The 18,893-nt window shown below is 39.2% G+C and overlaps 1 protein-coding gene across 4 annotated transcripts in view; it reads right to left on the reverse strand.

Annotated features, from left to right (window-relative positions):
• The window catches only part of DST (dystonin), a 293,083-nt gene that overhangs the window by 202,946 nt on the left and 71,244 nt on the right, over positions 1-18,893 (reverse strand). For all 4 annotated transcript variants that reach the window (XM_063389398.1, XM_063389397.1, XM_063389401.1 and 1 more), the window contains one exon: positions 523-584. In XM_063389398.1, coding sequence (XP_063245468.1) covers positions 523-584 — 62 coding nt within the window. The remainder of the gene's footprint in view (positions 1-522; positions 585-18,893) is intronic.

Genomic DNA, 18,893 nt, shown 5'->3' on the forward strand with positions numbered 1-18,893 from the left:
GTCAACTAAAATCTGCACATTTTGTTAAAATAATATGTCTGTCCCTGAAGCAAAGTTCACTGCCATTCAAAAGAAAGATATTGAAAAGTGACTTTTGCCCCTGGAAAGCCTCAATTTCTAATCTGTGAGCAGCATATTGATGCCACAGGATGATCTAGAGATCTCACTCTCTCAAGGTCATTCCCCTCTCCTCAGTGTGGTACTTCAAATATTCTGTTTCTTCATTTGCCTTAGCTATGGTACTACAGCCATGACACACTAATTCCAGAAACATGCCAAGCCTTATAGAAAGAAATCAACTTTGACTCATTATAATTTCAAATTCAAGTACTCAATTAGATCACCTTGGGCAGCATTTCAACTCCCCATGATTCCTCAAAGACAAAGCACATGCATAAGCCTCACAATTTAAGAGCTTCTTTATATGTAACACAGCTGCATCTTGAAATCAAACATGGAGCAAAAGACACAATCACTGCTGTAGCAATAAGTCATCCAGACATGATAGAAATAACAACTGACCTTCATGAGATGCTGATTTATCCATTTTGTGAAGGTCTTCTTTTGTACTTTGTCACGCTCATCTAGAGGTAAAAAGGAAATACAAATGTGTTAACAGCTCTATAAATGGTGCAGAAGATTTCTTATGAAGACCTTTATAAAATTAATTTTCTAATAAACTTTAGAAACAGAATAGCCTGCAAAAGCTCCAAAAGGTCTAATCAAAACAATAGCACAGAAATGTTTTTTTCAGTGCATCACAGCATGATATGAAAAAGTATCTTGAGGCGTCAGGAGAGCTCTTCCAGGGCAACAGCCCCTCAGGCATTACAGTAGCCTACTAATAAAAATCTAACTCTCTCAAAGAAGGCAACTGGCACTCCAAATGTACGGAAAAGGTCATGGTAAACTTTTAAGATCTATAAATGCTACTCATAGTCTATATAATCAAATTATTACTAACGTATTAGGCAATAGAAAATTTGTCGCAATATGAAAGCTGGTTTTTTCAACCATTATGCTTTTCAACTGGAACAGCACCCTTGTTCAAACCCACAAGGACTAGTGACAGCTTCAGTCAGGGAAAGGACTCTTAACCCTCTACAAAATAAACAAGGATGTCCAATAATCCAGATATGGGACTCAGCCACTGCCAGCAGTTTGGTCCCTGGTGTGGCAGTCAGCATCAATGATTGCCCACAAAATGCTGTGGACAAACAATAAAAGCAATAGACTCAGGGTAAGAAAGAATCCCACTTATGGGCAGGAAGCATATGCATGTATTCTGCCCAGCCACACTGGAGAAAATCTGAACACCACCCCAGCACAGGAGTTATCTGCAGCTACCTGAGCAGGGCCACAGCCAGGACAACTGCTACAGAGCCTGGTCACTGTGCCAGGGCTCCCCAGAGCAGGAGTCACAGTGCATTAGGGCTGGGACCACCTGTGCAAGCCTAAAATAGCAAGAGCCCTTCAGCCCTGTACAACACAACTGCAGCTGTTTCATTGACTCAGACTATTTGCAGTGGGGCTGAGAATGAGCAACAAGCTCAGGTAGCAAAACAAGATCCTGTGTACCCACTGCCATCACTAGAAGACTGAACCAGGTCCTGTATTTTACACTAAAAAATAGGGGGTTCAGGTTGCTCAAATGTAACAACTAATAAAGTAAAATAAATTCAAGGTCTTTCAAGGACTCTCAAGTCTCTGGTGTGACACTGAGATCTTTCAAAACAGCAAGACATTAGACAAAAATCCACCCTGGGCCAAACTGAGCACCATATGGGGTTCTGCCACACCTAACAGTAGTGAGAAATGGGTATTGGGGAACAGAAACAAAACCAAAACAAGTAAAAGCCTGTGAAGCCTTTGCATAGTCCTCTTACGTGACTCACAGACTTTCCACATACTCATTCAGATCTCTGCATTTAATAGTCATGGATACATTTTTTCCAATCCTTTTTAACACACCTATAACTTTTACAGCCACAGCTCAGGGTGGCACTGAAATCTTCAGGCAGTATATGCAGTGCACTCGTACGTTCGGCTCTGTACAGAAGAGTTGCTGTTCCCTAAATGCTTTTTCCACACCACTCAAGATATTCCAAGCTTCTGGTATATGCTTTTTTCCCCCCAACGTCACAGCTCTACAATCTCTTATTCTACTTGGAGACCCATATAAAGAGGAGAAAGAGTAACTAGCGCGGAACTACTGGAAAAAACCCGGCAGATTAAGGAAATCTCTTGCTATACATACATTTCTCCATCTAGCACAACACCATTTTCTGATGTAAGTTATTTATCATAATATGGTGGAAGCTCCGACTCAGTAAATGTAGAGAACAGAAAATCTCAGAAATAAAGTAATTCCAGAAACACTTTCACTTTTAACTGTTTCATTATGTGCATTTGTTTTTTAAAAGAACATAAAGTTTCTCTACTGCAAAATTTCACAGTGTGTACAACATGTCTTTTTAACTAAGGTAACCCCATCTAGTTTTGACCAAGTACACAGAAGCTTACATTTTGGGAAATGTTACTTTGATGACAGTTAAAAAACCAAAAAGGTTGAAAAATCCACTTCCTTGTATCTTGTTAGAATACAAAGTCACTATTCATTTCAACTCTATTTTCAATTTCAATGCTAACACACATAAAAGAATTGATGCTTACAACCCTTGCTCCTTTACATATACATATATGTTACACAAAAGCTCAGGAAAGTTCTGTAACTGACAGACCCAAATGCATAAGGAGGAGGAAAGCTGACACCTGTCATGTTGTGAAAAACACCAGTATTAAAGAGGGGGGTAAAGGTCATCAAAACACCACAACTGTGATCTTAAATCAAAACCCCAAATGCTCCCAGCAAATGAACACTAAGAGAAAAAAATACAGCACCACAGTGTTCAGTGTGCTCGAGCTCAGAGCAGAACACGCCAAATGAAACTCCCCAGACAAAGCAGAGAACAGGTAAATGCCCACATAAACAGCAGCTAAGGAAGGAAAGCCACAGCAAGTCCCTTGAGAGAAGCTTCCCCCCGAAAGCTCTGCCCTGTCCCGCAGGCAGCCCTGCCAGCCCACTCCGGGCTGCGTTACTGACCCATGCAGCACATGATGCCCACCAGCTCTGCACTCTGCTCCTTTTTATCTTCACCACACTCTCTCATTCTGCCCTCCAAAACTTCAGAGCTTCTTTTCTTCTCAGGGAAAGGAGCGCCAAGGAGTGACCAGGGCTTCTCCTGGCTGACAGAGAGTAGCAACACCCCTTTTTTAAAAAAACAGGATCAAACAGCCCATGTGCTGGCAGAGTAATCAAACCTGTGAGCTCTCTGGCTTTAACTCACAACGAGAAATAAATTAAAGATTTGTGTTTGAGGGGTTTCTGTGAACTTTTGGGTGCACCAGCAGACATTTGAGTACAAATGTTGAGCTTTCCAAACAAGGAAATCAGGTTTTTTCCTCTACCAGCAGTGAGCAGCAAGGAAAGAGTCAGCCCGAACCCAGTAGCCCAATACTCATTAAGCCAAGGTAATTTAAGAATGCAGGAGTTTCAGAAAGAAAGCACATATTGCTAGATAATCTGATCTACAGCCTATCACAATAAACCCTCTGTGGTTAATTAATCAACTTAAGCTTGTCCACTTTTACCTGTGCACATCACTCTGATCTATCAGACAAATTCAAAGTTTTTTACACTTTATGTGCCTGGAAAGTAGCTCAGTAAAATGTCACTTGTCTCTGAATAACCTGACAGCCCACTTGATGAACCTACACTATAACACAGAGGCATATAAAGAGGTTTCAGATTAGAATACTGGCACTTTAAAAAGAGTTGCTCCAACTAAGGTCTGGCCTTCCTGAGCACACCCTGGCTCGTGTTCAGCCAGCTGAGGAGGTCCAGCACTCCCAGGTCCTTTTCCCCCAGGCAGCTTTGCAGCCACTCTGTCCCCAGCCTGCAGCACTGCATGGGGTTGTTGGGGCTCACATACAGAAGTCACTGAGTGCTCTTCTCTACCTTGAGACAAACTTGAAATCTTCTCTGAGCAACCACACCAGATGCCACCAGCTTGAACGAGCAGAGCAATGTGCCTGTCTCCACACTGATGTAAGGAAATGCAAAATCAGTGCAGGAATACAAGCTCCTTATTCTCCAAATGAGCTGCCAGTTCCTGTACTGCTTTTTTCATTCTAATGGTGACAATATCAGAGTCTCGAGTTCCTACACCTAGTGATAGACTCGGAAAAATAAATCTCCTTTTCTTAGGCAGCTTTTGGCATTGCTAAGTTGTGTTTGCTTCTCTGCTGATATTGATTTGCATACATGAATGGCCAGATAGTCAACAGGTTTTTCTACATTTTCCCAGGTATTTGCAAAAGCCTTGATAGGTGGTTTTCCTATATTTAGATAAGAAAATTCATGCTATACTCATACAACTCACTTATATTTATACTCATATACAAATGCACTAGTTTTTCTATACATATTGTTGCTATTTATAATATGTACTGTATTGTTTAGTACTTTTTTAGAAAACTAATGTCTATAGCAGAGAAGAAATGCTACTCATTTAAGAAACAGTTATTCAAGAACGTATTTCATGTTGTTGTTGAAAACGGAGCACCAATTCATTCATAATTTTTCAAGCTCTGATCAAAATTCATTTCATGATAGGTTTTTCTCTGGTGTTGCTAACATTCCTTCTGTAAGCTAGACACTGGTATCTCCAACACCCCATTCGGAAAACAGAACATAATTAATGCATGGTCTCTTGGGAAATTATTGTTTTAGGGCATTACCCAGAATCACAAAATATGCAAGAAATAGGGAACAAATCCCATTCTCCGGTCTGTGCTAAAACACTTTACACCTTGGAGGCTCCTGCTCACCCAAACTTGATCTTAACATCTCACAGGCTTTCCATGCTATACCAATTTTTCCTTCTTGCTCATTAATTAGGAACTGGGGGACATTCAACGAACCTGTCACCATCCAAAACAGTCTGCAGGAAGGTAAAAATCTCAGTTCAAACAAGGCTAATTTGAAAAGTTAAAACTATAGGTTTTTCCAAAGGGAAGGGTTGAATAACCTTAATAACAGGTAATCACCTTTCATATAATTAGTGAGTATTCTTAATAATAGCCTTACCTATATCAATTTAGGAGCAAATAAAACTCCATTGTGAAAGTGTACAAGTGCTGACCAATGCTATGAACTGTCTGCTGTTGAGTCAAACTTCCATGAAGACACACAGCATGTAAAATCTTACATACTTTAGCAATGTCCTTGCCATAATAAAAAATGCATATATCCTTCTACTGCAAAAATAGCAAACAATGGTAAGGTCCCATCGAAATAATTAAAAAAGAAAATTCTGGAAAAATAGACTCAGGGGCTAGGTAGCTTTTATATTCAACCCCAGTACCCTCAAGATAAAGGAATCTACAAGGATGATAGTTGCAGGACCAAACCCAAACCTCTGAAATACTTAACCACATAAAGTGACAGAACTAGAATTGCAATGTACACTTAGTATTTGTCATGAAAATTAGGGTCTTTGAGTTCTTGTTGTCTTCACCTTCAAAAGTCCTGGGTAAATATTACAGTTTTTCTCATCGTAACCTCACACGAGAATCCAGCTTCTTCTTAGGTATTTGTTTCCTCTAACAGAGTATTTTGATACAGATAGTGCTTTTTATTTCATATTTCAAAAGAATACTTCATGCATTTTAATGTATAATGGTGCTATTTTTAAATCAGCTGTTGAGTAGAAGACATCTGTCAAGCTTAAAAGCAACATTTTATATTTTACCCCCTCTGTAATTTTTCATTTAATTTGATGAGCTTCCTCTTGGATTTATTAAATCAGAACTCATAATATTTCATTTATGTCCACATTGGTATTCATCTATCAGGACAGTTTAGGGAATAATGTTAGCAGTTTGTAGGAACTTGTCTTGGAGTCAACATCAGATTTTTTTTGTTGTTTTGTTTTGTTTGTTTTTTTGTGGTTTTGTTTGTTTGTTTGTTTTTGGTTTTGGTTTGGTTTGATTTTTTTGTTGTTTTTGGGGTTTTTTGGGGTTTTTTTTGGTTTGGTTTTTTTTTTGTTTTTGTTTTTTTGTTTGTTTTTTTGTTTGTTTTTTTGTTTTTGTTTTTGTTTTAGGATTGAATGGAGGAGGCCTTGTCAGCTAAATAAAGTGAATAACAAGAGTCAGACTGGTAAGGTACACAGTTTAAATATAGAAGATAGTATAGATCAAGAGAGAGGCATGGTCCATATGGGTGGGAAGGAAGATTTATTTATTTATTTATTTATTTATAAAATTATACATCTATTTACCGAGTCTAGATAGTGAAATCTGGATAAGAGATTTCAGATAAGATAAAATGATGGCGTTTCATCCTGTTGAAAGAAATGAAAAAAAAAAAAAATCCCAATTGGCAGCAGGGCAGACATCAGTACACAAAGTATCTTTACACATAGGATATAGCCTACTATTTAAGAAATGCAAGCAAAACTGAATGGCATTAGGCATTTATAAGTAAGGCACAAACTCTTAAAATGTATTGCTTAATTGAGGGTCACTTAAAAATAATGAAAACCTAAGCCCCACTTTTAAAGTCTTATTCATTCAGGTGAAATTATTTCATTTCTCTTTCCCACTTTCTGCTCATTCCATCACTTCCACGTTCATGACAAGCTTCGACTCCAACTCATCTGGCCTAGGGATGGGAAGTTTCAACTACCACCTATGTGGTCCACACATACACAAAGAGGCATAAAAGATGGTTCCACTGCATATATACACATGCAGCTTTTCAGAGAAAAAGATGAGGCACAAGGAGCTACTCTCTCACTGTGCCACTCCCACATATCTGAAACCTGCAACTGATGCAGTGCCACAGGGGAAAGTTAGGTTATGCAAGCAAAGTTATCATCAGCAACCAGAAAGACCCAGGGGAAAATTCTCACATCCAAAACATTTTTTATTTATGTTTAAACCCTTGAAGAAAAGCTTGCATTATGTTCTGGTGTTTCCATCACTGTTAGGAATATTTTTAACCACACACCACCCAAGGATGGGAAAAGTCCCGCTGGATCCTTCCGTACTGTTTCCATGACATTCACTGCCAGCTGTCCTCAGAGGGGGACACTGGTGAGGTGAAATGGGGCTTTCCCCAATGTTTCCCACAGTCAACTGCACCCTCACAAAAAGAAATTTCCCAACTGGCATCATCTATCCTGTGTTTTTCCAGAAAATATATCCCACTCAAACACTGCCCTCTGAAGAGGTTTGCACTGATTTGGCAAAAGAGTGGCTCCTCTTCTGCATCCTCCTAACCATATCAACTCCCAGAAAGCTTCACTTTATATGTCATGTCACATCAGGTACGCACACAGTTATGGAAGAATTTCAAATTTACATCTATCCTAAGCTTTGCACTGTTAATTTAAATAGCAGTGAAATAAAAATTTTAGTTCAGGTCTTCTCCTAATTTTTCTGGTTGCTTTAGTTAGTATGTGAGGAATTTAAGTCTCTTTCCAGTTTAATTTCCTCTGAAAACCAATCAAATTTCTTACACATTGGGATGAAAGGTCACATATACAGCTGGTCTGATTACAAAGATAAATCAGAATAAAAAGTTTTGCCACTTATTCTGAAATCTAATTCCTCTTCATGTTTTATTTATATTAAACTGTGAACTATACACACTAAGAGCTGAGGATGAACTAGAAATTATACAGTTTTCTTGGAATTTCAGTCAAATAAGACCAAACTCACACTCATTGTGAAGTTAACAGCTAATTTTCACTAAGTCAAGTCCCCATTATCTTCTATGTCATTAAGGTTCAGCCTTCATTAAATAAAAAATAATGTTTAGAACCTCTGACATTTTTTCAAACAGAATATTTGTTTATTTCTCTTTTACAAAACACTACTGGAAATTTTACTTGCCACATCATTTCTGTGAGTATCCATTCTGCTATAAAAATGCAAATGTTTTCCAAAAAATGCTCTTCAAAGAAATGAGCATTATAATTTGTAGGCTGAATGTGAACTAAATTTGACAACAGACATAAATGCATCAAAGTCTAGAAAGTCTTATAAAAGTTGGAAAACACATAATAAAAACTACAAGGACTGAAAATAAACTGGCGAATTCAGCATTTTTTTTGCATTGCATTCAGTCATCAATTAAGTGGGCTTCCCAATGAAGTTATCTTGAATGCAACAGCTGCAAACATAATCCAAAGATATTGTCTTTTCATGTGTGCTTCACTTGATGCATATTTGTGCACCCAACTCCAGTGACCCACTTCAGCAGCTTCCCAGCCTTCCAAGCGAAGGAATGAAACAAAAGTGCAGATTAATTCATAGAGAGAAGACTTAAAATATTACAGAAGTTTAAATATTGTGATCTGGAATGATACTTATCTTTGAAACTCTGCAATTCTTTGCAATTGAGTATCAGGATGGTCTGATTAATATGTCTGTCTATTCACATCTGAAATTAATTGCTTTGATACGTTAGTAGTATACTTGCAAGTTCAAAATACTTATAAAATAAAAGAAGTCCTTAGTCACACATAAACTGTTCTCTTTGCTCTGGTAAAAGGCTTTGCAAAATCCAATGCTCTGTCTGAAAGATATGTTGCTACCTTGCTGTAAAATCAAATCCACCATTTAGACTCTCATGCCCACAACACTCCATTAAACAATTAGATGGACTCAATAATAAAATTACACCATTAGCTGCACACACACCAGTTCAAACCAGTTGGGTTTTTTTCTTACACAAAAGACAGATTTCTATAATCAACAAATAAGCACAGTTCCCTGTGTCTATGTAAGAGACTGATCTTCAGAAAGAACTCCAAGAGTCAGCCAGGAAGAGGAGATCTCTCTGGAGCCCTGGGAACACCAGCTGCCCACATGGCTTGGGTACACTGGCTTCCCGGACACATGGAAGACCTCAGAGTCCTGCTGGCAGACTTGGGACATCCTTTAACAATCTATTTTGAGTAAACCAGTTGTACCTGGGGCCATGAATTCACACTGCAGGCCACAGACAGATTTTTCATCTTATGAATAAACTGCTGTGGCTAAACCCTTCCCAGTTTCCAAAGTAGTTACTTCCCAAGTGTATCATATCACACATAACAGCATAAATGTCAGATGGGTTTGATTAACATCAATATTCATACCCCAGACTGACATAACTGATAAAAAGAGATATTTGCTGAAACAAAAAGTCTGAAGGCACAACACAGAATAATGTTTTATAGTCTGTTAAAAACAAAATAAGACTCTTCAATATTTTTGGAGGTCAGAGTTCAATCCTAGGTGTGTGATGAATGAGCCATCACTGAACTGCTGCTGATTCTGACAGAGCTATGACCACCTCCAAAATCAAAATCAAGACCACATGCAGACAAATTCACACAAAAAATCTAAACTATAAGAATAATTGGGTCACCATTTGAGCTTGTGATATCCTGTAATACACCTCAACCCTACAAATGCAGATGATCATGAAACCACAGTAGGCAGCAAATAAATGCTTTTGGTCATGAAAATATTCAACAATTTGCTAATTGCACACCCATCTGGCTCCATGGGAAACTGCACTCAAATTTTCACTTGGACCATTTTCTGCCACTGCTTTGCATCTCTGCTTGAAGCAGGATGAAAAATTCAGCTGTCCTACACCTGAAATACTGCATTAAAACTCCAGGCCTGCCTGCTTTTACCATCTCATGCAGAATATGTAAAACTTAAACTACTAGAACAAGAGCTATACTCTCGATTTGCAGGAATGTAAATTAAGAATTTCCACAACTGTATGGAAGAAATATTGCTATATCTCAGTGTGTGCACAGACATCAAAACCAAGAGGAACCCCGAGGGATGACTTCAGAATTCATACAATCTCAATCAGCCCTTTGGCGTGGTTAAGTAGCTACTTCAAAACTAATCAGAAGAGAGACATGAAATTAAGTTCAAAAAGCATTTCCTCTAGTGTCTTCCAGTCCCAGCAATGAGTGTTCCAAAAGATTTAGAATCATAAATGACACAAGGGACCCAGCTGCTCAAAGTTGATAGCTGAAGAATTAGACAAGAAATCGACAATCAATACAAGCAGATCACACGAGATATACCAGGAGATAATGAATCAATAGTGGTTACCTATAAGCCTGTTCCACTTTAGAAGGAAAAAAAAGAACTCAATAGGGCATCAAACTTTCCTATTTAGGCATTTAAAAAGCATCATCAACCGATTCAGATCAACTGAAGCCACATAAGAAAACATTCTTGTCCTCTGGAGCACTGCAGAGCTCCATGTCTAAGTTCTTTTGTGCCCAGAGTCACTCCTGGGTAAGTACTGCACTAGCACAATATCCTGTGAACAAAACTCCTGAAGCTCAGTGACCTTTTACAGCATTTTCTTTTGTGCAGACCTCTCCCTTAAGCCCTATAGCAGGACACATGTTTAACTATTACAAAGAGCCCAATGAAGTAGAACTGCTAGATGGCAACTAGCAGTATTGGAAAACTGTAACAAAAATAATAGGTTTCCAATTCAATTCAATTTATAGTATTATTTGACGTCTTCCTTCTAAATGAGAGGAGGCCCATGTGAAAATGTTGCATCCACCTATCAAGACACATGCAGCCTGTATGTAGTCCAACAAAAAATTCAGTAGACAATACCCTGTACTGCAAAATTTATTGTAGCACCCCTTGACTTGTGGCTGTATCACCCCAAGCTGTATCACCCTCTCCAACCAGAATTTAAATTAATTTTTAAAAAAAGGTTGTGTGCTTGATGTAAGGACTTTAACATCACAGTTGCCTGCCTCAAGAACTACTTAGGGCACACAAAGGTTTTGCCATGAGATAAGCACAGACTGGAGTAACAACTCCATACCCGGTGGAAGGAGGTGTGGCTAGCACATCCTGGGTAATGTACCCAGAAATATATTCCCACTGTGGCAAACCGTGTGAAGAACTAACTGCTCATATGCCTATCATCAGTCAAATGAAGATCACCCCAAGTGATAGGACAGATGGCAGCTGTGACCACCAAACACCACTGAAGCCCCCTCAATGTTCCTCTGTGGATAGCTGAAACTTGGACTGTATGTTAAACCATAGTGACAGGAACTCGAGATAAGAAAGGTGGTGTTATTGTCCAAGTGTTAGCTCAGGCCTAGGGGCAGGTAAACAAAGCTGGAGAGAAGAATGTATCACTGATAATGGCAGAATTTATGGACCACAAGGAAAGCCAGCTCAGCAGAAGTGCTGAAGTCAGCTCAGACTGAATTAAAGGTAGTTTCAGCAGTGGGAAATCACAACCACCAACTCACAAGAAGAGGAAGACTGAGCAAGAGACTAATTAACATTAGCCAATAGAATAAGAGAAGTGTGTAGCCAATGAGCATTAACTCCTTTGTTTTCTAAAATGTATAAATAATGACAAGTTTTGAATGACCTTGGGACCCCCACCAGCAGGAAGCCCGGGGTGAAGAAGGATCAGCGGATGGCACTGGATCCATGGGTGGTAACTATCTTCTGCCTACTTTGTCTTGCTCTCACTCTCTCTCTCCCCACCCCCCTATTTTCTATTTCTATCTCTCTACCTCACATTTGCTGTTAAACAAAATCAGTATTATTGGCTTCAGCATGTGGTCTTGTTCACACCTTAATTTGGGCACAGACAGCTCTCACTTATCAGATCATAACATTTGGTGGTTGTTTTTTTTGGTTGTTTGGGGGTTTTCATAAGTGATCAATGAAGTTCTGAAAAATTAAAAATGGGTTCCTATACCACCATATGACAGCCTATATATTTTGAAATGGTGAACTAAGTTTTAACAGAAATGTCTTTTCATGTCTTTCCCACAGTGGAAAGACATGTCTAACTAAACAACAAAGGCTTATGAGATTAAAGCCTATTTCATCAATCCAGTGCAAACTCAGGTCACAGCAGCTTTACTGTGTGTACTGCATCACTGCACTAAGAAAACTGCAGGCATTTTCAACAAATCTCCAGAAGCCAGTGGAGATTTATGCTAATTTTGCGTATGTCTGTCCTTTGATCAAGTCCTTCTGCTTTGCTTTTTATTCTCTCCCTTGGAGAAAATCAGTGGGGTATGTTCCAAGTAATCCATGTAAAGGTCCTGAGAGAAGAACAGAAGACCCAGAACAGCATTCCCTTTGCAAACTCTTCAGCCAGCCTCTCAAGGCCACTGCTTGCATGAGTAAGAACACCCAACTGCTGCAGAGCAGAAGAGCTGGAGGGAGAGCAGCAATGCTTCCATGTGACACACAGAGCCTCTGAACAGCACGGCCCACAGGGCCATTACCTCCTTCCTCTGAACTTCAAACTCTTTGATACACTTACATTAAAGGAGAGTAATTTGGTTTGCATGTGGTGTCAAAATAATGGGAACAAGAATCACTGAGCATTAAAAAAAAAAGTCTCACCAGCTGATGTTTACCCCGTGGATGTATATGATACTGCTTCTCATTCATCTCCACCAGCACAATCACCCCTTGTTCTCCCTTCAGTTTCATGAACAATGGAAGATTCTCCTCCACAACAAAGAAATGTAAAAATAACTACTAGGATGTTTTCCGTGTTGTAGGAAGACAAAGAACACACACATGGTTTGAAACCACTATCAGATTTCCAGAACATGAGAAAGCATCCCAGCCAATTCAATCTAAAGACTTGACCCAAAAACACATTTTATTTTTAACACAAGTGTACAATAATTTGAATATTTCATTGACTGATTTTTCTTGATTACCATACAAACCTAAAGTAAATACTTGTACTGAGATGAACAGGTTTGAACATATTGTTTCACTGGGAATACCTTCAGTCTTAATCCATTTCATAAAGACTTATCAGCAAAGCAATTTTTTCATTCATGTAAAGAGAAGCCAGTTGACTGAACTGTCATGCTGAGATGTGCAAAATGATCTTTAGTAGAAAAACAGGAAAATTATTAAAGACTGACATGTGACTGCTTTTCACACACAGGGTTGCTGTACTCAATATGGAGTTTCTATACAGCATATACAGCTGTACAACCATCTGGAAAAGCAATGGACAGCAACTGGAAACAGCATGCTAGAGAGGGAAGTCTACCTGGGCAGGCAGGTGGTCCTGATCACCAAAATATCTTTCCCATCTTAAATTCTTATTCTAGATTTCAGAGAGCATGCATATTTGCTGAGCATTTATCCAATTTCTGCATGCCCTCATTTAAGGCAGACATATATATTCACAGTGTGTTTCAAAATGTATTTCTGCCTTTAACTTTACAGAGAGCTGTGAAAGTTCTGTAGGTTCACAAATATTCTGTTTTTAATGAAACAAACAACCCACCTATGCTAGTAAAAGAGGCAAACCAATAATTTCTCCATCTGGCTATGCTGCTATGATTAAGCTAGTGTGAGAGCTGTGAACTCAGGATAGAAAAAGGAATAATAGTGCTAATTAATTAGATACAAATTATCCTGAAATAGCTACCACTCTGCAAGTGAATTTCCACACATAAACAGCCAATTAAAATGGCGTATTTTATTCAATTAACCATTTTCCTCCCATACCCATGGCTGCATTGATTAAGAAAATACAGTACCATTTGAATCATCCATTATGATCATGCAAAATTTATCAGCCCTGAAATAGTACTAAAGGTTATTGAACAAGGGGTCAGTGGGGTTTTAGGATGATATGAGGGCAGGTACGTGCTTCTTCATTAAATTTACTATAACCACCAAATGCACCTTCCCATCTAAGTGCACCACCACGGCCAGGGATTTTACTCTGCAGTGCAAGGTGCCGAGGCAGAATTCAAGAAGCTGGGACACCTTTGCTCTTGTGATCCCCTGGAGTTTGGGACACCTGAACTCCCTGATGGAACTCTGATAACTTCCTGTGACTAGCAGCTCCATGCTGTCTAATAGGTAAGAGAAGTGCACCACGGATTTTAAGGTTTCAAAGGAGATGAAAATGTCACTTCTGAGAATTCACTGCCATGTATAAACAGCAGCTGATAAAGAACAAACACAAGAACCATGAGCAAAGGGAGTTCTGAAAACTGTACTGTCTGAAGAACACGAAAATTTGAGGAATGAGAAATGATACGGCAGAGAGAGCTGTGAGTGGTACTGGAGATAAAGAGAAGAAGTTAGCACGTTAAATAGTGCAAGAAGAGGATTCCAGGGCAGCAACATACAAAGATAATGATTTCAGTAAAAATGAATGTTGAAATGACTGGTTAAGCATCTGGAGACTTATAAAGATGGATCCTGTGGCAGCCAGTACAGGTCTCAGACCTCTCTGGAGGAAAGCTTATGCTGCATGCACAGAAAGAAAGGCAAGTTTCCAGAACCACTCTGTAGTCTAAGAATAAGAGCTTGAGAGAAGAGTCACATGTTTCAGCCTTAGAGTTTGGTAAGTGCTCTCAACAGTGACAAACACAGAGGGGAGGAAAAAAAAAAAAAGTGATTGAACATGCAGACAGAGAAGTTTGTGGATCAGTACAACAGGGAGCTCTGAAACATCCTCACTACAGCAACAGATGTCACTAGGATGAATCAGACTGCCCAGAAATCCTGAATGGGAGGTAAGACCACCAGCGAGCCATCACAATCTCAAAGGAGTAAGGAAACAAGGACAAGGAGCATTCCATTCAAGGAAAAACCACTGAACAACCACAGAGAGCAAAAAAAAGCAAGGGAAGAAGGGAAGTGCAGTCAGTTGTTTCAGTGTAGTCACCGGAGTCAAACAAGATGAAGAAGGATTTTAAAAAGCTAAGTCAATACAAAGCTCTGAACATGCCAAAACATCCCCTAGAAATAAACCAAGTATTCACATGTAAAATCACAGCTAAATGATAGATTTTACACATCTTTTATTTAAGCATAATATTTGGAATATTTAATTATTTAGAGAAAAAGCTAAGGAATAGCAATTGTGCAATTGTTGTTATTTTCTTTCATTTAAAGATGAAAGGATCACAGGATCTAAAAATTATAGCCCAACTTGATTTATCATGAGATATAACCTTAAGAAGTCTAAAGTATGCCAAGACAGGGAACACAAGGCAACAGAAGAAGGATGATAGTAAGTGAGGCAGGCTGAGTGACACGCCACCTGCCTGTCTCAGGCAGAGGGTTTGATTACCACCACTGAGGTTGCCAGAACAAAATTTCACTCTCCATCCAAGTTAGGATATATTTTTAGTCTTTGAAAATATTACTGGACTATAAATGGATGTTGTTCTAATAGCTTTTTATTATTATTGCAATATAGAAGAACAGTGCTTTTATGCACAGGGATTTGACACCCTAAAAGCAGAAATCATACGCTAGGAAAGAATGGTCGTGAACCCCATGAGCCTTGGTTAGCTGGCCCTGGAAGGAGTCAGCCAAGCAGGTCAAGGAGTGCTCCTGACACACAAGGCTGTGTTCCAGAACTGAGGAAAGGAGACCAGGTGACAGCAGTGACCATGGAGGGCAAAAGGGGCTCCCAGAAGAGCCCACAGCAGCCACGATGCAAAAGGAAATTGAATCATGTGTTCAGCCACAGGGGAGATTTGCCTTCTCACTTACACTGCTCTCATTCAAATAGGAAGGAACCACGTCAGTTCAACAGATGGAGGGACAAAGTTGCCCACAGTCGTAGAGCCAGAACCACCCTCCAGAAATCAAGAACAAAGCTCCATGAAGGTTAACAGCACAAGGACTGGGTAAAGCAAGTCTGGTTTATCTCTCCTCTCTTGTATGTCACCACAGTATTAAGGACAAACCCAAGTCTTGTCTTACATATGCAATGATGCATATAAGAAACAGCCCAAACAGAATTTGTCAGGCTGAAATAGTTGTTCTGCAGCTTGCAAGCAAGGCCATGGCCAGTCCAGCCAGAGGCAATGTGGAAGGGTGTAAAGGAGGTCAGTTTATGGCACAACCACTGAGCAGTAAGCCCTATCTGAAAGGCTGTATTACCTTCACTACTTTACTAAAAGTGAGGTCAGATGCCACTTAAGTCTCTCTAAGTGTCCCAGTCCTTTAAAAGGAGGAGCTTTTTTTTCTCCAATAGCTAAGAGTTCAAAGCTCTGCTTGTAAGCCTGAAATAGTTACTGCCTGAAATAAAAGGATCAAATTAATTACTGTCTGAAATTACTGTAACAAAGTAAGATACAAGTCTGCCTAGTCACAAGATGCTGACAAGATATGAAATACTTGATTTTACAGTAGTCTGGTAGCAGTGAAACTACCACTTGGGATGAAGAGAGGTTAATTTACAATTTGATAGAATTTTGTCAACAACCAGTTTGCTCTACACATCCGGATCCTTTTACACTTGCTGCGTCAAATCCAACCTCATGAAAATTGTGCTCTTCCATGTAAGGTACAGCTACAAATAAACAGTAAAAATGATTAAATGATCCCCTTGAAAACAGGCACTATTTTCTGCTAATAACAATGAAGAAGGTATGGATGAAACTTATCTTCAGCAAAGATGCTCCATGAACTGCAGACAGACATGATCCAGCAAAGTCCCCATACCAGAATGGGACTATATTTTTTTTTATCTACAAATTACTGTAAGGAATATCAACTTCTGTCAGTCTTATGAAAAAAAAAATACTAAATCCTGAGTTGTGCAGACCACAGATCTGAAACAAGGAGTAACTGGGGCAGATGCTGCAGTAGCAGTCCACGACTTAAAAACCAGTCAGCAGGACAAGATCTTTCAAGCAGAAGTGCAGGATACTTGTGCTAGAAGCTATATTTTAAACACTGTATTTTTATGACTAGAGAAGTTAAGATGATTGAATATTAACAATCAAAAGGTAAAGAACAAAAAAGCTGTCTAACAGGCAGGCCTGGCACCACTGTCTTTACATAGGCAAACATTTGAAAGACTAATGGCTTACAAGGTTCTATACCATCACAAAAAAAAAGCAAAAAATACAATATTTATTAACATTACAAAGCTTAAAGCTGGATCAGAGATCAGTCTCCCAGGCAGATCAGTATTTCTTTGGACTTGTCACGCAATGCTGAGGATTGCCTCCAATATCTCTGAGGGATACATGTATGACGTTATGGAGGGAGAAGACAATTATCAAGAAAATTATCAAGAAAACCATGCTTCTGCAAAGCATTACTTAGAATGGTAGTCACAGCAGAAATTCTGACTTCTGTGAAAATAGGATTATTTATGAGGGAAAAAATTTCCTAACATTGGCTTGGACAATGTTCCTAGGCAGGTTAAAAAAAAAAAAGAACCCAAATCTATATTTAATTATTTCCTTTACTTCTCCACTGGACTGGCTGAACCAAATCAGCAGGATGCTGGAGGTGTTTGCAAGCATAATTATGTCTGGGATTTTCAAGAATACTTTTCTTTTTTAAAAAAAATCATACAGTCTACACCAGAGACATTCCTCATTTTCAAGGACCCTAAAGTCACTGTAGGTATGACAGATCTTGTCTCCCCAAATGCCATCCAGAACAGCTGCACAAAGCCTTCTGACTAATCAGGGGCAAGAATGTCACCCTGCATTAACAGCTCCAGTTACAACACAATGGTGATTATTAAAATATTCACTTCTAGGCACCTTGCTGTGTTACAGACATATAACCTAGGTTTTCAGATTGATTTATGGTAGAAAAGACACAAACAATAAAAAAAAAACAAACCTGAACTGTAGGAAAAAGAATCAGAATAGCTTAAGAATAAATTCATGCTTAGAGTATTAAAAATAGCACAATGAGTCATGGTTACCAACAACAAATGGAAGCTCATGCCCTGTTCAAAGTGGCTTGCATAGACATCTTCAGAAATTATAAATATAAATATACAAACACACCTGCTTTCAAAATAAATCCCTTGAAAACAAAAACACAAATCTGAAATTTAAAACAGAACTAAAATTATGATAAATGAAAAGCAGTAACATGCCCATTGATCCTCAGCTCTACATATTTAGGAAACCACCAGTATAACAGGAGTGGAGGCATTAAATGTTCTCACAGTATTTTGTGAAAACCCTGGAAAACCTCTAACTTGTATTGAACAGACCTAAATAAATAGGTGGCTAAAACTGAGTGTTTCAATATGAAACAGAGAAACATTCAAGGCACCAAAGCTGTTCATGCCACCTTCCTACAGTCATTGAGGATGTTGATGCCTGTAAGCAGCACATAAGTTCATCATCAGAGCCAGTGTGCTCTGATGGTGAACTCGGCTGCATCTGCCCCACTGCTTCACTGGGCCTTGTGTCAGCAGTACAGCACCAACTGCATTGCCCTCTTCTGCCTTCACACAGCTAAGGGAGGCAATAGAAGGTTAGAGGACAAAATACAGGAAAAAGATAACACATTTTACTCCATTTCTTTGTTAGTTTGTTGGTACTGTGGTAGTGACTGTCTTCCATAGTGCTGTCCTGGGTTGAAAAATGTAAACAAAATTGTGTATTCTATTTTCATCTGTTGAAGTCGGTTGGGAGATATTGTTCTTTATCTCTTGTAACTCTAGGGGTGGAAGGAGGGCGGATGCCTTCTGTTAATGGGACACCTGATAACACCAGATAAGGCAGTGCCTTCTCATCTCTTCCTCCACCCATCCTCCTCTGAGGGACATCTCCTGTGAATGGGCCATTTAAGGCCTCTCACATGACTGATAACATCACCTCGTTCCATTGTGAGATGCTCCACCCAGTGGGAGGAGCCAAAGCCTTTCCACCAGGATAAAACCAGCAATCCCAAACACCAGGGGAGCCTGTTTGCACTGGATTCCCAGAGGATGACTGGACCCTTTCTTGAGGATCATCTCTACTTCAATGGAACCACATCTGTCA

The sequence above is a fragment of the Prinia subflava genome, chromosome 2, assembly GCF_021018805.1.
Source record: "Prinia subflava isolate CZ2003 ecotype Zambia chromosome 2, Cam_Psub_1.2, whole genome shotgun sequence".
NCBI lineage: Eukaryota > Metazoa > Chordata > Aves > Passeriformes > Cisticolidae > Prinia > Prinia subflava.